The 24,714-nt window shown below is 40.6% G+C and overlaps 1 protein-coding gene across 1 annotated transcript in view; it reads left to right on the forward strand.

Moving 5' to 3' along the window:
* The first annotated feature begins 2,080 nt into the window (after nucleotides 1-2,080).
* itpr1b (inositol 1,4,5-trisphosphate receptor, type 1b) overlaps nucleotides 2,081-24,714 on the forward strand; it is a 79,159-nt gene continuing 56,525 nt past the window's right edge. Inside the window, exons 1-24 of the mRNA XM_070903080.1 lie at nucleotides 2,081-2,172; nucleotides 6,085-6,155; nucleotides 12,900-13,015; nucleotides 13,207-13,293; nucleotides 14,130-14,288; nucleotides 15,204-15,302; nucleotides 15,492-15,575; nucleotides 15,901-16,047; nucleotides 16,289-16,393; nucleotides 16,637-16,681; nucleotides 17,313-17,467; nucleotides 20,397-20,496; nucleotides 20,581-20,741; nucleotides 20,935-21,076; nucleotides 21,176-21,334; nucleotides 21,423-21,595; nucleotides 22,045-22,164; nucleotides 22,255-22,446; nucleotides 22,826-23,077; nucleotides 23,173-23,314; nucleotides 23,407-23,564; nucleotides 23,915-24,101; nucleotides 24,186-24,324; nucleotides 24,634-24,688. Of these exons, the coding sequence (XP_070759181.1) occupies nucleotides 2,081-2,172; nucleotides 6,085-6,155; nucleotides 12,900-13,015; nucleotides 13,207-13,293; nucleotides 14,130-14,288; nucleotides 15,204-15,302; nucleotides 15,492-15,575; nucleotides 15,901-16,047; nucleotides 16,289-16,393; nucleotides 16,637-16,681; nucleotides 17,313-17,467; nucleotides 20,397-20,496; nucleotides 20,581-20,741; nucleotides 20,935-21,076; nucleotides 21,176-21,334; nucleotides 21,423-21,595; nucleotides 22,045-22,164; nucleotides 22,255-22,446; nucleotides 22,826-23,077; nucleotides 23,173-23,314; nucleotides 23,407-23,564; nucleotides 23,915-24,101; nucleotides 24,186-24,324; nucleotides 24,634-24,688 (3,140 nt within the window). The remainder of the gene's footprint in view (nucleotides 2,173-6,084; nucleotides 6,156-12,899; nucleotides 13,016-13,206; nucleotides 13,294-14,129; nucleotides 14,289-15,203; nucleotides 15,303-15,491; nucleotides 15,576-15,900; nucleotides 16,048-16,288; nucleotides 16,394-16,636; nucleotides 16,682-17,312; nucleotides 17,468-20,396; nucleotides 20,497-20,580; nucleotides 20,742-20,934; nucleotides 21,077-21,175; nucleotides 21,335-21,422; nucleotides 21,596-22,044; nucleotides 22,165-22,254; nucleotides 22,447-22,825; nucleotides 23,078-23,172; nucleotides 23,315-23,406; nucleotides 23,565-23,914; nucleotides 24,102-24,185; nucleotides 24,325-24,633; nucleotides 24,689-24,714) is intronic.

Here is a 24,714-nt window from a genome sequence, read left to right on the forward strand (position 1 = left end):
TAATCATTTCAATTTTTGGACTGAAAAGTTGCACTGGAGGATAGGATACATCCTCTGGTAATGATGAAAATCTGAACATTTTGTGCCAATCTAGGAGATATTTCACAGGATAAGTGAAACATTTGTCAAGCTGCTGGCGCTAGAGGTAAAGTCCAGGGAGCCTTCCTCTGGGGACCATGATTGTCTGTACACAATTTCATGGATCCATCCAATAGTTGTTGAAAAATGAAAAAAAAAAAGTCTATGTCCATTATTATTATGTTTATCTATGTGTGTTATTCAGATGTGTGCACTGCTGGGGATGAATAAAGTAATTGAATTTAACTGAATTGAATCAGACCACCACTTTCTCCTCCTCCTCCATGAAAACTATATCATATCTAAATAATAAAATAAAATAAAATGAAATGAAATAAAATAAAATAAAGACAAAAAAATATATATATGCCTCTTTGAATTGGAGTTATGTAAACCAGTTGATTATTATGAGCACTGCGCGTGACGGTTGAAATGCCTAAAAAAACTACGTTACCCAGAGCGCCCCGCTGCAGTATAAATAGTAACGAAAGGGGCGTTCCCTCAGTGACATGTGGAGGAGGTAAGAAGCGGATTGTTGCCGAGGACGCATTCAGCTGTCAGAGATAACGCCGCTCAGCCTGCCCTCACCTGGAGTTTCACTACCATGGACTTAACCGAGGATAGCGCTGTGGAAATTATCCTGCGCTGACCCACTTCTTCACACGTTTCTTTCTCTCCCTATCTTTGACGCCTTCTTCCATTGCTGCCAGGTAAAGTCCTTATCTCTCAGTAGTTTTCCCAGCCAGGGCTATTGTTCTTCTTTTTTTTTGTCACTGAGCTGCAAGCATCCCTGTCAAGGAAGTAGCCCACGCGCTCATTTGTTGCTGTTGTTTTGCTGCGGCTCGTGCGATGATAAAAAAAAAACAGCGAGGCGACTTGACATTTTATTTAGCTAGCAGAGATGTTTGTGCCCCATTTGGCATCTCAGAAAACTGTGAAATGTGTCACAAGACGTTCAAATGACTTTACATATTGTGGCAACGGGCTATAGAGAGCAAAACTTTTATGTAGTGTTTGTGTATTTATGTGTCACCGTTGTATGGCGTGGATCTGAATCTGGGTAAATATGACCTTCAGCTTCATACGCACGAAACAGTTGTTTACAATGAATTTAATGAAAATATTTTCCCCCTTTGGCGGTGCAGTGCTGCGTGATGTGGGTTTATGTCAAAGTTCAAGCTAAAATGATCTTTGTCAACAGAAAAAGGATAGACCACGTTGACCACGTAAACTATTTAAGTGGCGTTGGGTTCTTTTACACAGGCTTATGTTCTCTGAACCTGGAAAGAGTGGTGACCTAAATTGTAAGGCGTACTATGTATTGGTTTCAAACAGCTAACAATAGCACAGTGCACAGAGAAACTTTCATTGTTGCATTTCTACTAATTCTATGCAGGTGGCATTAATGTGTCCTACTAGAATACTACTGCAAAGTTAAGTACTCATTCATGGTATTTATGTCTTTGAAATGTAGGCTGAAATGGACAGAACCCATATTAACAAAATGCACAGGACACATGCATAAAAGGGCAAAGATGAGCTCTATAGCTCAATTATTTATGTCTAATTTAAATAATATTAATCTTAGGTTATTGCTCCACAATTATTACTCATGGTCCTACAGCAGGTGGTGCTCTGAGGATGGGCTTAAATAATTGAGATGGTCTGGACAGTCAGTGTCAGTGTCAGTGACACTGGTCAGTGTCATAAAAGTAATGATGGATCCCCCCAGGTGATGGCTGCTGTTTACTATTTCTTTTCAACTAAATCGGCCATTGACATCCTATTTGTGCAGGAACATGAAGCTGTAACAAGCAGATGTCTAGCATTTTGCTTAATGAGTGATCAAATGATCAAATTATCAAAATTGCTATTGGTTAATTTTCTTGGCTAGTTTAGTGAAATAAAGCATGTGATTCCATTGAGCTCCGCTATATGTAGTGACTGCTTTAAAGACCTTTTGTTGTCAATCTTTTGCAGGTGTAGTTAACCCAGAGGAACCATGTCGGACAAGATGTCCAGTTTCCTCCATATTGGGGACATTTGTTCCCTGTATGCAGAGGGCTCCACCAGTGGATTTATCAGCACTTTAGGGTAAGTCTGCTCGTTTTTCATGTGGGTTTTCATGACCCTTTCACTACCGTCCTCGTCCCCGTCATGCTGCAGGATTCCATGTCTCACTGTGCAGAATACACAACTAGAACATAGTGCAGGCTACAAAATAAACACAGTAACACATGTAATGATCTACGTGGTTGCTGTTTTCGAGCCAAAGAGGTGGCTGCGCTGAGTGGATGAGGTAGTATAATGGATGGACTTATATACTGGATGAATTTAATGCCTCTGTTGGATTGGTGGCAATTACCAAGTGTCAGCATAGCATAGAAGTGCCAACATAAACATTACCCAATGTTCCCCCACATTTTATGGTGCATAATAAGTGATCTGATTTCAGTGAAACGAAGGAAACCAGTTTTCAGAAAAAAAACAATTGTTGTCTGTTGTTAGAATTTAGTTGGGGTATACAGATGGATTTGAATTAATAGTTAAACTAGAGAAGTAAATGAAGGATTGCAGAATCTTTAAACACAGACTGTAGACTCCTCAAAATTTAGACTTTAGTTGTATAATTTATCAACAACTTTCTCAGCCCTATTTTGTGTATTTTATAAGTAAGAAAATCCTATTTAAACAGCTAGCAGCTCCATATACTGTACAGAGTACCAGGTTTCAAGGAGAACCAGATGAAGCCTGTTGTTTCAACTTCAAAGTTAATGATTCCCACATACAGATGGGTGACAAATTAAAGGAAAAATCCAGCATGAAGTGTCTTAGTATGGAGTCAGGCCATCACAAGCCTCCAGAACAGCTTCAGTGCTCTTTGCCAAGTCTGTGGAACTCTACTGGAGGGATGAACACCATTCCTCCACAAGATATTGCCTCATTTATATTTACAACCTTTATTTAAATCAGGAAATCTCATTGAGATCAAGATCCCTTTTCCAAGAGAGACCTACAGAGAGTACAGCAGATGGAAAGGAAAACAAACATGGACAGACATAACAAAAGGACATATAGTATCAGAGAGAGTCTCAGACATCACAAAATGGATTTGAAGATGATATTCTCTCATTTGGTCTTTTGGAGATGGTGTTGGAGGGCGTTATCATACATGTTGGTCCAAAATCTAACGTAGGTGTTCAACTAGGTTGAGATCTGGTGACCGTAAAGGCCATAGCATTTTATTCACTTTATTCATTTTCATAGTCACCAAAAAATTCAGTGAGCCCTGGTGCACGGAAGCATCTGCATTTCATATGTTTCTCCACTCTTTTATTCAGGTTTTTCCTTTACTTTGACCCCCGTCTGTATATGTACCTCTTCCAGTTCCATCAATGGAATGATTGACAGCAGTTAAATGTCTATTTTCCCTTAATATGATAGTTCTATCTTATCTATGAATGCGGAGCAGTAGACCAAATCACTCTTGTCTTAACAGTGTCTGCCAAAATGTCCTAAAGAATAAGTTGGTCTTATTTGAGAACTGCCGTAGTCTTTGCTCTGCTTTTTATTTCCTTGATATTCTGTGCTCAGTTGGTACTCAAATTACCCTGTCTCTTCCTGCCACATGCTGCGCACCATTTATTTAAGTACTTGACGTCTTCCCTCCTCCCTAATTGTAGGCAACGAGTTAAAAGTGCATCTCATTATGTGCAAATTGAGCAAATCTTGACATACAGTTGACAGTCAGGAATAACAAAAGGCTAAAAGAAGAAGATGCAGTCAGAGATAGGGGGAATGTCCCTGCCCAGCATATCTGACAAAATATCCGGCATGTCAGGCTCCATTTTCCAGACTTTATTTTCTTGCATGAAGCCCATCTCTGTCCCCTTATTTCGTTGCTATTTTCTGCTCCAGGGTGTTTGTTTTCTTCTCCCAAGGTGAGAATGAGCCCAGCATCTGTGTTGTCCTCTCCTCTTTAAGTGCTGCACCCCCCCCCCCCCCCCCCCCCCCTACCATGTCACTATTCTGTTTGCCACTCACCACAGGCCGTGCCTCCTTGCCAGCTCTCCGAAATCATGCTCTTTCACAGTTTAGTGTGTGTGCGTCACCCACCATGGCAACAAATGTGTGCACAGCTTTGAAGACTGCCACCATGACAGTGCTCGTTTGTCAAATCTCGTATTGTTATGCCTAGTAATCATTGCCCCCCCCCCCCCCCCCACACACACACACACTGCTGCTGTGAGCACTCCTGCTAAAGAGAAGAGCGTAGAGGACGTAACTATAAATAGCATTATTGTATTAGGTGTTGCTTTTGCTGTCAGCATACTGAATGTGACCCCCGAGAGACGGCTGTGACCACCTGGCCCACTGCTGGCTCAGAGAGGATGCTGCCCAATGACTTGATGCTGGGAGACTGGGATGTAGCTCTGAAGCTGTATCTCAGGATGCAAGAGGGGGTTTTCTTCTTGACCTTGGATACAGATGGCCTGTTCTTTTTGGGCCTTCGCCCGTCAGTGCATCAGTGTGATCGGGTCTCTTCGCTCCTATAGAGGAGTTTCTCACACCATATTCTTTCTTCCTTCATCATGACAGTGCTCCTGCGGTGCAGTGTATACTGCATGAGCTATAAAAAGATGTAACTGACTCGACCGGCTAGAGCATCCTACTGAAGTGTTGTATTTGTGCTCACCTACTATCTGTTAGTATTCCCTGGGGTTTCCCCGGGGTATGATGGTGCTATAAAGTTTAAAAAGTGTTTTAGAAAGTAGAATACGATGAGGTAGCACTACTGTTGCATTCTTTAAGAGAGGCCCTTGTTCCCTTGTTGATTACAGGTACAATGATGGTACAAGATGGTACCAGTTCTTCATAATACTCAATATTCATTTCAGGCAGGAATGCAGAGGAAACCCGTCACCCTTGCTCCATTCATTTTAAACTTCACAAAGCTATGTTTGCACAGCCTTTTTTAGTGTGATGGATCGCACTCTTTCAGCGGGTAGAAGAGGTTCGGACTGTTTAGCCTGCCTGATATAAGACCAATGCTTTGAACTCTCCAACATAATGTTTGTTGTGAATACAATGAAATATGTCTTTATGAATGAGCTGACACTTTTATTTAGATTGAGCAGTTTCTATATCCAGTAGGGCTTTTTCACAGTGGACATTTAGACTTGATATAGCAGAAAAGGAACCATTATTACTGATGAACTATTAACGATGGCTCTCCTCCATTTAAGGGTGCCATGTGGAGTGTTCTTATAATCAAACAAAAGTTATGTTTACATTACGTGGTGTTTTGCTCACCAAAACATTTGCAAATCCAATTCTTTTCCCAGCATTGTTTATGTCCATGTTTACTAGCTAGCAGTCTTCTTTTCTGTCTGGGCATGTTACTGCCACCTGTAGATTAGTGGAATAGTCTGACACCATTGATGGGACTGTCCATCATGCCACTCACGTGAACGTGTATGCGGGTCCTCGTGCATGTACACAAAACAAGAAAAAAAAAAAAATAAAAAAAAACACCTGCTCCATAGCGCTACTAATGGTCAAAAATTCCACAGGGTACCTTTTTAAGAGTCTGAGTAAGCTAGGCCAGTTAGTGAGTATTCACAATACCAGAACACTGGAACTGACACATCTAAATGGAATGCAGCCATTCATTAATGTTATTGAATAAAATCCTGCTATGCTGTGAAAAAGGTTTCTCGACCATAGTTGACATTGTAATGGTGTCTGTCAGTTTATCCGTCTGTAATTAGACACATTGTTGTGAACAAAATTTCTCAACATGACAGAAACCCAATACCCTACTTAAAATGTCTGGATGAAAGTAGATGATTTGATTTGGGAGAATTGATTTTGTGTTCACATGCTGCATGAATTGGTCGCATAGTTTGTTCATATATGGAACATGAAGGCTTTTAGAAGGTGTATTGTCCATTTAAGTTGTATGTGTTGTGAGTGATTAACTCATAATAATGGTTGTCTCCCCAGGCTTGTGGATGACCGCTGTGTGGTACAACCAGACACAGGCGACCTCAACAACCCACCCAAGAAATTCAGAGGTAAAGCCTCAAAATCACTTGCTTCTCACTTAATGATATCTTGATGTCTATGGTAAAGTCAGGACTTTCGGCAGTTTAAGTGAAATGTGTTAAACATTATTTTTCTAATGTCATTGTATCAGTTTACTTTTCAGCAGTTTGGCTAAAACTTATTGTTTTATTTTCTGACATGATCTTTCACATTCATTCAGACGGGTCAGCTGTAGTTTAGAAGCTGGTCTGGAGCATTTGATTCCCTCAAATTCAAGTGAAAAATAGGGTGAAGATTGTAAATCAGAAATGGTGTAAAGAAAAATGCTTCACATTAACAATGCTTCTACAAACTCTCCTGTTGCTTTCACAAAAGGTCTCCATCCAGTATCTGCTATGGGAATTCCCATCAGTTGCTGCCTGTTGCAACCAATACGCTTTTGAAAAACATATTTTTATTCTCTCCTGATATCATGCTGTTAGATCTTTACTACAAAGTAATAGTGGAGTAAGTGGCTGTGCTGGGTAAGAGCCCCTTTTGCCTTCAGAACAGCTGGAAGGCATTTTCTTTATTCACTGGGTGTTTAAAATTCTCTGTAGTGATTTTCATGCTGCTTAAATGTTGGTTCAATAGTGCTTGCTCATTTTAAACCACACGTCCATGCTGTGTGACCCTCCCCTTCCACAAAAAGATGCTTTACTGTGTTAAAATTTGGAGGCTATGCAGGTCACTCAATTGAAATATAGTCACTTTTGTGTTTCTGAAACGGTGTTGACTGTAGCCATGATCACCTGGTTAGCAACAATGCCAGCCAGAGCTGTTGCATTCAGGTGTGCTCACTTGATAAGAAAGGGTCTAAGAAAACATTTGGCACGCCAATACATGACCAACTGCTGTCTGTTTTACGCAAGACAGGATCGATACGATGCATGGACGATGATCTGACCGGGTGACAACAGCTAATGTAGTAGCCAATGAGTGTTTCAAATTGGCCACCACTTTCTAGCAAATGCATTTCTAGATGTTTTGGCAGGTTTCCGAGGGAGGTCTTTGGTAAATTAAGTGAGTGAGATGACGCAATAGCCAATGTAATGTCCATCTACTTGGAACAGTGTACTTTCCAAATTGATTTTATTCTATTGAGCTTTTTATACATAGGAAGCCTTGCAGGACCTTATTTAACATGTCCCTGTCATTGTCTTTCATCCTTGAGTGTAACCAGGAAGAGAATAATGCACACAGACTGTATTCTCTAAGATCCTTTTACCACAACATAGATTCATAGATACATTTGCACATTGTTTGATATCATGTGACATGTCTTTTATAGGCAAATTTTGGCCACAACCCGAATCTCTGAATCAGAATTCTGTAGTGTGAAGCCATTCGTGACTGAAAATGCAGATATTACCAGCAAAAGCTTGCGGCTATTTGGCTTAAGAAGGGCACAAAAGAGATTGACTTAGAAGAGAAGTCCTTTTTGGCAGCATGCTCGCTATCATAGTTGGTTTATATCAGTGGGGTTTATATCAAAACTCCACTTGAACCCCTCTTGCTGTAAAATTTGTATATCTTATTAATCAGAATCGGAAATACTTTATTGATCCCTGGGGGGAAATTATACTACATATATTGGGTCAATCTGAATAAAGCTATAATAACAAATGAACAGAATTGAAAATCTCAGTATTATCATGACTACCCTGTAATGAAATGCAATTGTAAAGCATAGCATCCGTACCATATAGCAAGAAATGACAGAGCCCTTACTTAGTTTTGTTGTCCAGATATAAGTAATCGCCTTGTATCTATATACCACATATAGTGTTTTTGTTTGTAGTCCTGGGTCTCAGAATCAATGGTTTCTGTCAGGCAGAATGATGAGCACAGTTAAGCATCAGCAACTTGCCATGACATCTTAACATCAAATAACAAGGCTCTAACCTGACAGTATGAACATCTGCACAGATTAGCTAGCAGCTAGGCAGCTAAAAATACACTATTATTATTACAAATGCAGTTCTATTGTTGATTTGAACTTCCCTCGCCATTTAAACTATTGTACTCTATGATATGCATCTATTGCATTTTATTTGGACTGATTAGATTCTAAATAAATGGCCTCTTGGGGCTTGGTGACCTGCTAGTATGATAAATCAATATTTTTAATGACTCACGTTCCAGAAGTGTTGCTAATAAATGCCCAGGATGACCGTTCTCTACCACGATTGATGCACTAAAGGTACAAGTGCAAGCTATTACTCCCTGTGTTATCTGCTGCTAGCTGTGCTGGCCCTGTGCATTCAGAGGCCTGTGTACCAGTTTTCTGTACCAGGAACAGTTCCATAGATTGGGTGAACAGCAGAACACTGTTTTATGGATTCAAACAAGACACCGGCCTTTCCTTTTGGGGACGCAAAGAAACAACTTCACCTGTCTGTTTCTAACTGAACTATTCAAATCATATTCAAAGCTGTGGTTTAACACCATAAAACAGAAGTAACTGCAGAGAAACTCTGCTAAAACTAAATGTGCTATTGGCACATTTAAATCATCCCATGACCACGCAAAAGCACAAGTAGACCTGGTCAGATATGCAACACCAAATAATAAAAAATACATGGCGCCACATGTTGCACTGTTTCTATTATTTTATTATTTATTTTTATATATGTATATACATATGTTTTTATTTAGTTTCCACATTACATATGATGGCACATTTAGAAATGTACAGAAATGACAGATCATTTGTGAGTCAGTATTAAAAAGATTTATAGGTATTATATTATTGTAGGTAGAATCGCAGTCTCACCTCTCTTATTAAGGCCAGTGTTGAACAGAAGCAAAGTGCTGCAGGACTAAATCCTAACATCCCTGTTCAGTATTTATAGCACACTTAAGCTTTTTAAAAAGTCTGTATCGCAGGAAGCTGTAGCCCAGCGTGTTTAACCTTACTTCTTTCTCTCTGATCTGAGTGGCTGGTACATGAAATGAAATGAAATGATGTGTGTGTGTGTGTGTGTGTGTGTGTGTGTGTGTGTGTGTGTGTGTGTGTGTGTGTGTGTGTGTGTGTGTGTGTGTGTGTGTGTGTGTGTGTGTGTGTGTGTGTGTGTGTGTGTGTGTGTGTGTACTCATACAGGTTGCTTGCTGAGTTTCCCTTTTTTATCTGTGCACACAAAGCTTTGAGAGATCAAGTGAGGCTGTGCATGCAGGAGACTGTGGCTCATCACTTTGTGTGCAGCAAGATAACTCGGGCTTCATATTGTCACAAGTGTTTCATCCTTCCAGAAATTGGTAAATATTGTAAGATTACAGAGATGCCATGTTAGCCGAGGATGTACATTTCCTGTTGTGCTACGTAATGCATCTTGTAAAAATTATTAAAGTCTTCACAACAAGCAGGTTTTTCTGGAAGATATAAACCACTAAACATGCAGGCACTTAAAACAAAACTACGAAGGGCCATTGTAAGTAAAAAATAGAAATAACAAGAGCTGGGGAGGGGGATAATATTCAGAGAAAAAACTCAGAATTTCCAAGATTAAAGTTGTAAATTTACAAGAAGAAAACTGATATTCTCTGAGATTAAAGTCATCATTTTGCGATGAAAAAAAACGTGTTTTCTTCATCAAAGGAACCACATGCTTCACTTCGGTGTGTGTACCTGGAAAACTACAGCTCACAATCTGCTGTGTCCCATCACTCAAGACACCCACTGAACATACAGTTAGGGAATAGCCCACTAGCTAGCTAATTCTCTACTGTAGCTATCATATTTTGCTGGACTCACGCTGAACGCGGTTTCCATGGGAACGCAGCCGTCGAGGCTTTCTCTTTACGAAAGTAGATCCAACCAAAGTGAAACAATGTGGTTCCTTCAAAAACTCTCTTAGATTAAAGTCATAAATGTATGAGAAAAAAAGTCAGAAAAATTATGTTTTATTCTCATAAATTTGTTACTTTAATCTAAGAGAGTTTTTTCTTGCAAATTTATGAATTTAAAATCACAGAGAACATTCAAGTTTTGTTTCTCATTCATGTGTGTTTTTCTCGTAAAGTTACGACTTTAATCTTGGAAGTTCTGGCTCCGTAATTTCTTTTTTTTCCTACAATGGCCCTAATACACCATTGTACAAAACGTAATCCATTCTTGTATCAGCAAAAAGGGACAACCAAAATGAGCTGCACTGTTGTGCAGACAATAGACTAAATACGTTTTTTGTTTCAGAATATGAGTCATATGTCAGTTTGTTCTCTGTATTTCCTTGTTGATAAAATTTGGCAGGTCAGTTTAGCAAGAGATAACGTTGCATGCAAGGAATGCTTTAAACAAAAGCAGCAGTGAACTTCACACACTCATGTTTGTGGTCTGGAGCTGGTTAACAAGGAGAGATCTATTATCACATCAGCATGTGAATATTAAAATTATTGGATGTTTCTTTAGCTATATTTACAGGGGCAGTTCATCAGAACTGAAAAACACACAAAAAATGTTTGTCATTTACCCTAAGTGGTATCTATCATGCAGGTTCATCACTCTAGGACACACTGATGAGGATCAACGGGACCCAGACAAGACCAATGACCCTGTTAACTGCTGTTTTGTACACATTGCTGCCCCAACAGATTGCTAGTGTCATTCACTTCTTATAAACCCAACAGTTCATGGTTAAGTTTACCATGGCAAATGTAATGAAGATAAAGTAAATTAAAAGTAAAACCGGTGTTTTGTTTTATAGAGGAAGTTGCAGTTGCAATGAGATACCTGGGAGCCAGTTGGTAAACTACAACAGCCAGTGACCGACAGAGACAAGAGAGTACAACAACTCACGTGCCCTCTCGCGAGGGGGTCATGCATAAGGATTGACATGGAGGCAGTGTATTTGGGCATAATTTTGTGAAAACATAACTGTTTAGGAACATACTGAGCATATAGTTATACAGCTACATATAGATCTACAGGGGAAAGTGGAGTATAGTACAGGAACGTTTTGACACTTCTTTGTTGTAAAAGCCCAGTTGGAAATTCATTGTAACTGCTGTGAATACAAGATGACTACTGTCTCAGTTCACTGTGACGGAGCAAACTACAAGACTTTGAAGACTACTGTCATTAGTCAGTGTCAAACTTTGCAGAGATGGAGGAGAGTTTTATTTATTATTTGTGTGGTAACCTCTGTTCAGCAAGAATAACATTTTCCTCATACCAGTAGACCTTTTTCCCCAGCAGACAATTTGAGTTGTCAAACGCAGGTGTAACTTATACCAGTAATGATGGCTGCTTTCCATTGAGGTGTTACAGAGCCTGGGAACCAGATGAACCTGCAAGCACATGCCAATTGGTCTCTTTACTGACACTTCAGTGGAACAGCGCCATCATTAATGTTGTTAGATCTACCTGTGCTTTTCCTGTAATGACATCAGTTTGGCTGTCGTCAAAATGTTATGCCCTCATTTCAATTAGGTGTGCAGCAAGAGCCAAAACGTGCAGGACAGGTGAGCCTGGATCGTTTTAGATTGAGAAACCCTGGCTGTGTCCGAAATCACTCCCTTGTCCACTCAGTCACTACTCTCTATATAATAAACCTGTCATCACTGACAGATGTAGAGTTTGTGGCTGCTGGCTGAGGTGATCTACTGGACCAATTCCAAAACCTGTTGTAGCTATTACTCATTTAAAACCCAAAAAATGTAAAAAATAAAAAATAAAAAATGAATAAGAAATAGGGCCCAGGTTTTAAAATACCGAAATTACCCTTGAACTACTTTTACCCTTTAATATACCTCCCTTACCATGAAATCCACATACATCCCAGATTATTTTTCCTTCTTTTCTCCACAAACCCAATTGCTTATCCCTGGCAGACAGATGTTCTCCCAGTGCCCCATTTTCTCCATTGGTCCTTGGCCTACTCTATTCCTGTCCTCCTCTCTTCCACCCCATGCCCCATGATGGCTAATCCCTGGAGACTCTTGTGTTGGCCGTATTTCTGACGGAGGCTGCCAGAGTGGCTATTTTTACCCTGGTTATAGCTCATCGAGTCCCTTGTACCAGTTAACATATAGTTGTACTGTATGTGTATGAAGATACTGACTACTAATTAATGAATCATTTTAATATATTCATATGCTGTGTAGTGATTTTTAGCAGTGCTGTTCCCTACAACGTTTTTTTTCCAGTTTAAACAGAGAATGCAGTGCTGCACAGCAAGGACACATTTGCATATCTCAGTCTTTCTGGCAGATACTGTTTGTTTAAAACGGTGTGTTATTTCTGGACTGCTGAGCTAGTAAACCGGGAAGACTAAATCTCTTGACTGAGTCTCCATTGTTAAAATGTGCATGTATGAGATGAAGTGTGAAGTTCTGGCAGGAAGTTTGGACTGACTGTGGGTGGGTTGTCTTTGACCTAGTAGCCGTCTCGGTTATGTTTTTGTGGTGCCGAACTTCAGATGTTGCCATCTTTAACATTCTATTATCTCTCCATTTATTTGGTATCAAATATGTTTTGTCTTTGATTGATTAGGACAAATATGCATACATAACCCATGTGCGAATTCAACACAGTGAAAGTGTTAAAGTGGAGCGCTAAAGTACTGCAAAGATAAATTTGACGATTTTCCCACTACTAATATTACCAATTTCCCCAAAACTTTGCTGTTGTCTTTGAGTTGCACCTCTTTAAAATGAGATTTTTTTTTTGAGTGGTATTGGTTGAGAAAAACTAATACTAAATGATGAGGTTTGTCTCTCTCTCTCTCTCTCCCCAGACTGCCTTTTCAGACTGTGTCCTATGAACAGATACTCGGCACAGAAACAGTTCTGGAAGGCGGCAAAACCTGGAGGCAACAGCACCACTGACACAGTCCTCCTCACCAAACTCCATGTAAGTGTCACCTTAGTTTGTCTGCTCTTTGACTTATGTCATATTGTAAATAATGGATAAGTGACATAAAGCTACAGTCTTGTGTTTATCTAAAATGTGTATGTAGCATCATTCTTTCCAGATATAGTATTTAAAAAAAAAAAACAGCTGCCCTCTGAGTGTTTTCTCTGTTCCCTGCTCTGTGTTTTTAGCATGCTGCTGACCTGGAGAAGAAGCAGAATGAGTCTGAAAACCGCAAGCTCCTGGGAACAGTCATTCAGTATGGAAATGTCATTCAGGTGTGTTCAGGCACCTATGAGATAAGGTGCTTTGGATAATGGCATGGCAGCACACAGAGTCATACATGGGTATGACACTGTGTGAGCTTGATAATGTTGTCTATAATTCTGTTTTAATCACAGTAGAGTTTTAAATAATTGCTACAGCACAAAAGTGCGTCGTAAAGTTGCCTGTTGTAACGTCTTATCTTGCCTCGCTTATTGCCCAGGAATGGTTTGCACACAGATGTGAGATAATCTGAAACCAAGAATGGTCATGCATTCCTGCTTTGTGACGTACACAAGGGAGTCAGTACATGCAGTGTAGGATGTCCTAGTTGCAATGAACTGCCATTCCAGTAAATAAAGTGAGCACTAATTGGTCCCTGGTTTGCCATAGGAAATCATTTTAAACATACATTTAAGGAAATGTCCTTGCGAGGGTGGTCTGACTTTGTTGCATATAATATTGTGCTATCTAATTCAAAGTGATGCACTTAATCTTTCTACTCAATCTCAGTGGTTCTAATACCATGTATCTCGTTGTGGGATTAAGTTAGTTAAGTCAGCTGTGGGTCCCAAAAATATGTGGGGCTTATATGATTCCAGTCTAGTTGGTAATAGATTATTTTTGACAGGTCTGGGAACTGTTGATTAAATAGGTGAACCAACAGAGGTCATGAGAAGCACTTAGGAGATTTTAAGTACTTAAATAATTTTGAGAAGAAATAAAGACACCAAACAGTTCCAGAGATGCATATTTTCAGTGCAGTGTTTCCCTTGGGTCCAGCTGTGCCCGCTGGAATTAGCTGTGTCCCTCGCTACCATGTAACGCCTTTTTCTTGTTTTGCCAACAGTTGTTGCATTTGAAAAGCAACAAATACCTGACGGTGAACAAGCGCCTGCCTGCACTGTTGGAGAAGAACGCCATGAGAGTGACTCTGGACTCAGCGGGAAATGAGGGATCCTGGTTCTACATCCAGCCCTTCTACAAGCTACGATCCCTGGGAGACAGTGTGGGTAGAGCGGGATGTGGGATTCAACTTAATTATGCTCAGCAGGAGAAATTAAGGATGTATTTTTAGACTTTTCACAAGGTTTGAACACAGAAGTCACATGGAGGCACATTTAGCGTGTTTTAAATATTCAAATTAAAAGACAATTAGCCCAATCTGAGATCCAGCTCAGGCTGCAGTTTGGCTTTCCTTTTGTTTCGTTATGCTCGACTCTCCTAGCATGAGGAACCACGAACTGGTAATTATCTGTCTCTCAGCGTCAACAAAACATTCTTCAGTTTGCTTTTGGGACAGAACTGAGAAGTGCACTTTTAGACACTTGAGTTTGAATGGCATTTTCATTACCTGCCCAACAAGGCAAACTTAAAGAGAATATGAAACAGCCACTCCAAACACGATCAGTTATCTACTCTTTTTTCAGACATTGTAGTTACGGAAAGCCCCCAGTGATATTTTAGCACCATGATGGTTTGTTTGTGGTTAGTGAGTGATATCTCTTTGCTACACCTTTCTGTCTGATCCATTCCTCGCACACACAATATGGGCCATGACTCCCCCCAGTGCTTGTCTGGAGGCTTACGTGATTCAATGTAGCCAGATCCCCCTTGTGAGGAAAGGCAATTGCAGTGTTGAAGAATGAATATCTTGGGACATGACACACTTATGGTGTGAAATTTAAATGGAGTGTTCAGTCCCTCGCAGTGGCCCTCAGATCAGCAGTATTTCATCTTGTTTCAAGATTTTCTATTGCCCTTCACTGAATGAGCACACTTACATTCTAGTCGATATTGACACTATGGTATCACTTCGGGTTTCTGAGTAAAAGTAACAGATCCCTTTAGATATAATTTGTTTATTTAAACTAGGTACTCTTTTGAATGTAGTCTGCTCGTTGTATTTATGTTGCCCCTGCAGGTGGTGATTGGAGATAAAGTGGTCCTTAACCCTGTGAATGCAGGACAGCCTCTACATGCCAGCAGCCACCAGCTAGTTGACAACCCAGGATGCAATGAGGTACATGAACACTCACAGTACTGGGCCGTGCAGTAAGTAAGACACAAGATGGGTTCCACATTTGCTCCATTAAAGTGGAATATGAAACGCAGGTTTAACGGCCCGCATTATATAATAAGACATAAAACGTCTTGTTGAAATGACATATTCTAAGCTTTTGTTCCCACACTTCTCTCCTCTGTCTTTCAGGTTAATTCTGTAAATTGCAACACAAGTTGGAAAGTTGTTTTGTTCATGAAATGGAGTGACAACAAGGAAACGATACTCAAAGGGGTAGGCATCCTCACGTTTGTGTATGACATCAACTTATAGTAATCAATTCTCACAAATACCTTTGTGAAATGCACCTTCATTAATTGGCTACAAAGCATATTGTATATGACATATATATCTAATACGTCATGTACAAGGCATATTAGAACACATTAAACATGGTAAAAAACATTGAAAACTCAGTATGTGAGATAAATAAAATAAAAAACAATCAACAGAAAGAGTATAAAAACTACAATAAAATATTGACATGTGTGGGGAAAAAAAAGTACTTTTTATCAGTTACACACTGTGCATGTATGTATGTGTTTGTATGTCATGGCAGGGCGATGTAGTCCGGTTGTTCCACGCAGAGCAGGAGAAGTTCCTCACTTGTGACGACCACAGGAAGATGCAGTATGTTTTTCTTAGAACAACCGGCCGTCAGTCTGCCACTTCTGCCACCAGCAGCAAAGCGCTGTGGGAAGTAGAGGTTAGCACAGCATCTTCTCATAAAAGCAAATTCACTTTGTGGTTTTTGGCTGTCATTGTCCTTTTTATGAACTAGATAATTAAATGCAGAGTCTTAATAGCACAGTGCCCTTACTATGGAGATATTATATTGCTTTAGTGCAACAGAAATAATCATACGAAGATAACACAAATAATGCAGCTTTATACCAATTTCACATACGCTTATTTATGTCTTCTTTTCCATCTTCTGCCATTGCCAGGTGGTCCACCATGACCCATGTAGGGGAGGTGCGGGCTACTGGAACAGCCTGTTCAGGTTCAAACACTTGGCCACAGGGTGTTATTTGGCTGCTGAGATGGGTGAGGTGTGTGACAACTTCTTTACCTTTTTATCTCGCACTGTTAAAGTTCTGCACCCGTGCCTTTCATACAGAATGTGTCTGACATGGTAGCATTAAGTCCAGCTTTAATCAGCGAATCACTCTGACATGGATGGTCTACAGCCATGTGGTGTAGACATACAGGTAAATCGGATGACGGGTGCAGTGACCACAATTTGAAATGAATGATGCTGAGGAGGATATTTGACATGTGGGTGTGTTTCCCAGGTGAATCCAGACTTTGAGGAGGAGAGTGCTGAGCAGCGGTCAGCGGTAAGACTTTATCTCTTCTTCTCTGAGTGCTTAGCAACATCACACTGGTTGCCCCACTGCTACTATTGATCTAATCTGTTCAATTCTGTGCTGGATCTTTGCTTTCTGCTCTAGGTGGTGGACTTTACCCCCTTTAATTTCCAGGTACTGTTATATAATCTTTACTTGGCTGCAGCAACCTTGCACAAAAATCATTGTCATGGTTTGTCATTGACATGCGTCACACTGTACTGTCTTTGCTGCTTTGTTGTCAGCAGCAGTAGCAGTAGATTACCACAGAGTGTCACCATGCCACCATCTCAGCTGATGTGTGTCTCACTGGAAATCACCATTAGGCGGCAGTGTTGTACAAGCCATACTGATCCTAACAGGGATGTTGTGTGTATCTGTAATTCTCAGCTATGTGCCAACAATCTGTCGTGATGACTTTGTCAGTATATTTCGCTGATGTGCACTACTTCAGTCAAGCTTTCAGTGGTGACTAGTAGGTTAAAGTTCTCCTACTCCTTGGCCGCATCGTGGTTGAGGGTTGATAGCGTATTTTATCAGTGGTCTTTATACATTTTGTAAACTTCCCTGCAGTTCGTAACCAGTGCATTGCTCCCTCTCACTGCACGTTTCATTGCTTTAGCTGGATGCAGATAATGAAGCTTTACGAGGTCGCCTGCGAGCTCCACAGGAGAAGATCATGTACACTTTGGTGCCAGTTCCCGACGGCATGGACATCTCCTCCATCTTTGAGCTGGACCCTACCACTCTGAGAGGCGGAGACTCAATGGTGCCCAGGTATAATATACATTATCCCCACAGACTAAACATACAATACTGCCTCTAGAGTGCCTAGATTCATTTAATATGTATATTACATTCAGATATCACATAGGTACATATAAGGATACAAACTTCTTCACTCGAAAAAAAGAAAATTGGTTTGTTTATGCAAAAATGCTCAAGGCTGTTAAATACACGCACCATCAGTGTACAAACACTCCAGAGACTGCTAAGAAGTGATATTATATCAGAGACACAGACAATGTCAGAGACTCCTCAATGGGAAACATGTTTCTGCCCTTTAATGGAAAAAAATAACATCAGGGCTGTTGGAAAATATGGGGGGAAATGGGCGGAATGACAAATATCTCAACTCTATCGTCAAGACTACAACAAATCAAACAGTAGCACTAGTGAACATTTGACTCGTGTCGAGTTGAAGTGGAACTTGGAACATTACTAGGAAGGCCATTTCTGAGGTATTGAGGGTTAGTTTGGTTTTGCAACTATGGACAAGGACCCTTTTTTGTTATGTATGGCCTGCTGTGTCTGGGTTACCAGCTGTTTGTTCTGGCTGCTTATTGACTTGACGTTCAAATGTGAGATTGTTGCCCATTCGTCTGTATTTGGTTGAATCACAGATAGCAGGAGTTAGGAAGAGTGTGGTGATGTCTATGGGGTATTTTATTTATGGTTTTCTTTTTTTTTTCAGGGATTTAAAGTTACTTCTGTGGGTTTTTATTGGCTGGCTTTTTACGACTGTGTGTGTGTGTGTGTGTGTGTGTGTGTGTGTGTGTGTGTGTGTGTGTGTGTGTGTGTGTGTGTGTGTGTGTGTGTGAATTGTATTGTGCTAGTTCCCTTTTCAGATGGTATGATACTAGCCAAGGAGAGCAAGGAAAGTCCCACCATGGCATGTAACAGGAAACCATTGTAATCAGGCTGAGAGTAGGCATGGACAGTGGGCACAGGATGAGGAAAAAACTACATTTCCAAATGCCACACAAGCCCCTTGTTATTTGTCTGAGCTAAAACCACAAACTAGATGCTGCGTAAACACTACATATGCCTTCAAACACAAATGCTTCATCTGGCAGATAAAGGTTTTATCAGGAAATCTGCTCTTTGCTCTCAGATTAGTTTAAAGTGAGTCATACATAATTATATATTTGACAGTTTAAAAATTTAGTTTGCATGAAAATGATGTGATATTTCATGTACTTTAGGTTGACTGTACATCTGTAATAAGCCTCTGTTTTGCTCCTTTATTCTTGTTGCCAGTGTTGTGTGAGAGGGAATGTGCAGTTCTAGAAATACTAGTACGTTTGTCCCTGTCAACGCACATCAGATAAAAACAGAGGCACTCTGCCTCGTGTCAAAGCCTCCACTGTGTCACATCGTCAGGTGTGTGCCTGTGTGCTGCAGGCTACTACTGCTGGCACCTCCCATTCCTACCTGAAATAGTCCCTCAAACTTTACCCAGGGGACTTATTAATGCTTGGGAGAAGCGGTAGACAAAGGTAAGCCTGTTAGCTTCAGTAGGCGGTTACATAATGTCTGCCAAGAATATGGCTACAAGTCTGCTGTCTGTGCTGAAGGCCTGAAAGGCTACACACACACACTCATACACTCACCTACTCTTACACACGTGGAGCGGGTATGAAAGACATAGTTGGCTCAGACTTTACTATGTGTAAAGGTTTTAGTGCTTAATGGAGGAGAGATGATACTGTGCAGGTCACTACTGGCTAATCTGTAATGCCTCACACTTGGCTGAGGAATCCATTTTAAGCAGTCTCTTCCTTATCGTGACCGTTTATTTACATATCTTCTTACTTCTGAGTAGACAGGATAGAAACTGGTATAACAATATACACTAACTTTATTAAGTGCATCTGTCTAATGCAATGTGCAATAAATCGTATATTTGTGATGCTCCCAATCTTCCGTTTTTGTCGGCACCGTTTTAAGAGACAGGCGTTCATTTATGATCATGTTATCATCATTTATGAGGCCTTATAAAATGATGGTGGAGTGAACTGTGTTTATAATATGCTGCCCCCCCTTATGTTTGTGAATGGCATATTCATCACGTTCTAGCTACAGCGCCTGTGTAGAAAATACAGCAAATCAAGTGAAGGTTAAGAAGTTGGTTTCTAGGAAGTCTGTTTAAACCAGTAGGTGGAGACAAATAGACATCATCATGTTTCTGCCAACTCTCACTGTATGTCTTTCAGTACTCTATAAATACAATCAGTCCTGCCAAGACTTGTAGCTGCTGACCTTTGAGAAACATGCACGCACGCACACACACACACACACACGCACACACACACACACACACACACACACAGGTAATGTCTGTATTACTGTTTGAAGATCAGCAGCTAGATTAATGGACCTGGACTTTAAACTGATAGTTTGTTTTTTTTTGCATTTTGCATTTTGCCTTTATTACATAGATCACAGTAGACACACAATGATGAGGGAGCAAAAGAGGAGTATGGCATACAACATGAACGTTCAGATGTAGTTCAAGTTTTCTTCCTCTCGTGCTTGTAGTTCAAGTTTATGCACATTCATTTGTTCTACAGTACAGCATCAGTATGATGCTAAAGAAAAGGCCATGGGATCTATAGAAATCTATAGGTTTTAATACTTAGGAAACATGAACGTGCTCATCGAATTTCTTGGCAACTGGCCCAAAAGATTGTAAGACATCTTATGTTATCTCAGTTTAAATTCTGTTATGAAGGTGGCTCTAGAGGAAAGCTCACGGTGTGTCTAAAATGAAAAGAGTTGATCTGGAGAATGTATCTGGGCTGTACATTTCTTCAGCATCTTATGCACAGCACCTGTCAAGAAAATTCAGTGTCAACCCTGCAATATATAACTACAATATACTATTACTTTTCATCAGTCAATTTCCTCTGTTGTGTACTTCCAGGAGCTCCTATGTGAGGCTAAGACACTTGTGCACCAACACGTGGGTTCACAGCACCAACAACCCCATTGACAAAGAGGAGGAGAAACCTGTTATGTTACGGGTGAGTAGCTGATGGCTGGATCAAGACGTATAGCCCTGCTGAGGTTTTCTGAACAAATGTACTAAAAACAACAGATCTTTCCAGATTGGAACATCAGCCGTAAAAGAGGACAAGGAAGCTTTTGCCATCGTACCAGTGCCACCAGCAGAAGTGCGTGATTTAGACTTTGCCAATGATGCAAGTAAAGTCTTGGCATCCATTGCTGGCAAGCTTGAAAAGGGCACCATTACACAGAATGAAAGAAGGTATGTGCAGACTTTAAAGCCTACATTATAATGTGTTGTGTCACAATGTATATATGTGTAAATATCTAATGGAAGGAAACCATATGAAATGAAGTAGCTGCTGAATTTCTCACATAAATGCTGTGTTAAAGCGGTCTGTCGTGTTTTACTGTTTGTGTTTTGACTTGTACGCCTACATATGTACACTCTTCAGGTTTGTGACCAAGCTCCTGGAAGATCTAGTTTTCTTTGTGGTGGACATCCCCAACAGTGGGCAGGATGTTTTGGAGATCATGGTTAACAAACCCAACAGGGAAAGACAGAAACTCATGAGGGAGCAGAATATCCTGAAGCAGGTTGGTCTGATCTTAAACCTCAGAGCGTGTAACTGCACTGATTCAAACTTTATGATTACCTACATTTCTGGGTATTAAAATTCTCCATTTCCATTTCAGATTTTCAAACTTCTGCAAGCCCCTTTCACAGACAGCGGTGATGGTCCCATGCTGCGACTGGAGGAGCTCGGGGACCAGCGGCATGCTCCTTTTAGACACATTTGCAGGCTTTGCTACAGGGTGCTACGCCATTCTCAGCAGGATTACAGGAAGAACCAGGTAGGTGGACACAACAACTCCAACTGTGATCCCCAACACTATGGCCTTGTCTTTGCAGTAATCATCTCCTCTTTCCTTCTCTTTACAGGAATACATAGCCAAACAATTCCGCTTCATGCAGAAGCAGATAGGATATGACGTGCTGGCAGAAGACACAATAACGGCTCTGCTCCACAACAACCGGAAGCTGCTGGAGAAACATATCACTGCGGCTGAGATAGACACATTTGTTACTCTAGTGAGGAAGAACCGGGAGCCGAGGTGAGGCTCACAGGAAGGAACAGGCCCTGGCTGGTATCATAATCTTGCATGGAAGAAGCAGCTGTGGCCACTTTGGGTCAGAGTTGTTTGTATAACAGCTCCTGAGGAATGTAAATCTATGTAAATGTATTCAAATGTGAGCAGAGGAGTGTGAGTGAAACTACTTGTGCATGACCTTGGCACTGCTGGTAATTTGCTGACAGTGTGTGCTTGTGTTGTGTTAAAGTTCTGTCAGGTGCTGTTAATGATATGTGAATCATGCTGATCCAGAAGTTTGGACAAAGGAGGCTCACAGCTTGAACTGTTATAGTGGGAGCAAAACAAGGCATTAGTATTTTAACTTCCTGATGTACGCCTGTAATATAATCTGAAACCATGCATATCTCTTACCTTCCCCAGTGCCTATGGAAAATAAAATAAGAATTGAATGTATTGTAATCTGTCCCCAGGTTTCTGGACTACCTCTCAGATCTCTGCGTGTCCATGCACAAGTCCATCCCTGTGACACAGGAGCTCATCTGCAACGCAGTACTGGACCCTACCAATGCTGACATCCTCATTGAAACCAAGTTAGCTTCTCATATTGCTTAATTATTCAAATTTTGCAACACTGAAATGAGCATTCAATAATAATAATAATAATGTATGCTTTCCACCAGATTGGTCCTGTCGAGGTTTGAGATTGAGACGACGGCAAATGGAGAGAATCCAGTGGAGGCAGAGGATGAAGAGGAAGTCTGGCTGTTCTGGAAAGACAATTGTAAAGAGATCCGGAGTAAGAGCATCCGGGAATTGGCCCAGGATGCAAAGGAGGGCCAGAAGGATGACCAGGATGTGGTTAGCTACTACAGGTGAGGCATCTTTTAATTATACACATATACAATGTTGTAGAATCATATTAGAATGATTTTGACATTAATATTAAGGTTTGTGTTTGTCAAAGTAAGGTAGTATTATGCAGTAACATTCCCAAAAAACACAGGTCTGCTTCAAATAGACAGGTATAAACTTATTCAAGTTCCACTGTAGTTTTGAAATATTGTTTAGGAAACATTTGACATGGCATCTGACCAAACCATCATCTTCTTACTTTTATTTTTAGATATTTAACGGCAAAACACTTTTTGAAAAACTATAACATCACACAAAGTAATATTCAAAGATATTGAATATGATAATAACTAAACTCCAAGACAAAAGAAAAGACTAATAATTCCAAACTCCTCGCAGATGCCAGCTGAACCTCTTTGCCCGGATGTGTCTGGACCGTCAGTACCTGGCCATCAACAAGATCTCCGGTCAGCTGGATGTGGATTTGATCCTGCGCTGCATGTCCGATGAGGACCTGCCCTTTGACCTGCGGGCGTCCTTCTGCCGCCTGATGCTGCACATGCATGTGGACCGTGACCCTCAGGAGCAAGTCACACCTGTCAAATATGCCCGTCTTTGGTCTGAGATTCCCTCTCAGATCGCTATTGATGAGTGAGTTCACCTCATGAATGCTTTTGATTGACTTGTGTTGCCATTCCAAACACGTCACAGCATCTCTTAGTTGTGATTCTTCCCTAATTGTCCAGCTATGACAACGATGGAACCACCAGGGATGAGATCAAGGAGCGGTTCTGCCTCACAATGGATTTTGTGGAGAACTACCTGAGGGAGGTGGTGTCGCAGAACATTCCCTTCTCCGACAAGGAGAAAAACAAGCTCACCTTTGAGGTAATGCCTCTTTGTGGATGGTGTGAACAGATGAGAAGTCACATTGGTTTCATTCAGTTATAAATCATGGCTTTGAATCTTCTTGTCCATAGGTGGTGAACCTGGCCAGGAACCTCATATACTTTGGTTTCTACAACTTCAGTGACCTGCTCCGACTGACAAAGATCTTGCTGAACATTTTAGACTGTGTCCACGTCAGCACCATTTACCCCATCAACAAGATGGAGAAGGGAGAGGAAAACAAAGGTAAGTATCTGGCTTTACTGTACATCAGTGAAGAATGTTTTCCTTTACTAACTTGGATGTTGCATCACCCTACAAAGAGAGCATAAATCATTTTAGCTGTCATTTTCTTTTCCTTGGTCTCAAACTTTTCTAGCAGAACATATCATTCAAGGGCCTATTTATTCAATTAGATACTGGCTAACTTTCTAATTTTTGCAGCTATGTACAGATACAGGACCTGCAAGTAATTTAAAGACACACAATCCCAATTATATCATCATAGATGTGTATTAATGAACAAACTGACCAGAAACATAATTTCTGTGGATGTGAGTGTTATTGTTGGTCTGTTTCTGCATGTACTGTAGCTGGCAGTAATGTGATGAAGTCCATTCATGGAGTCGGCGAGTTGATGACCCAGGTAGTGCTACGAGGAGGTGGCCTGTTGCCCACCACACCAACTCATCAGCCAGAGGGAGATGTGGTTAAAACACAGACTGAACCAGAGAGAGAAGACATCATGGTCATGGACACAAAGCTCAAGGTCATTGAGATTCTGCAGGTAGGACATCAAGAAAATGGTTCTTCTGTGATGGAAAACTTTTTATTTTTATTTGTATCGTAACCTTTTATCTTTTTCCTTCAGTTCATTTTGAATGTGCGGCTCGACTACAGGATCTCCTGCCTGCTTTGTATTTTCAAACGTGAGTTTGATGAGAACAACCCACAAGCAGACAACACTGCCAGTCAGAATGGAACCAATAACGTCACGGGTCAGATGCCAGGTATGATGCCACTTGATTTAATAGACACTGTTTTGAAAGGCTTATTGCAGGAAAAGCATAGGTGTGATTAAAAACATAAATAATGAGCGCATTCCATTTCAGTGAGCTACTTCCAGGTTTCTGGTGCATGCTGGCTCACTGTCACGGCTTAGTGGGACACCTGTGGAATTTGTTTCACTTTTGCTTTTTTGCTGTGACAAGTTAAAATATCTGCAAACTCAATTATAAATATTTAACATTTTGTCTCATATAAATGTTGAAATTGATTTCTTTGACGCATTGATTCTTTGATTATTCTTTTTACTCTAGGAAATCTTGACTTTGAGAACATCGAAGAACAGGCAGAGGGGATTTTTGGAGGAAGGTAATCCACAGCTTGCTAGTCTTTCC

Source organism: Enoplosus armatus, chromosome 3, assembly GCF_043641665.1.
Source record: "Enoplosus armatus isolate fEnoArm2 chromosome 3, fEnoArm2.hap1, whole genome shotgun sequence".
Lineage (NCBI taxonomy): Eukaryota > Metazoa > Chordata > Actinopteri > Centrarchiformes > Enoplosidae > Enoplosus > Enoplosus armatus.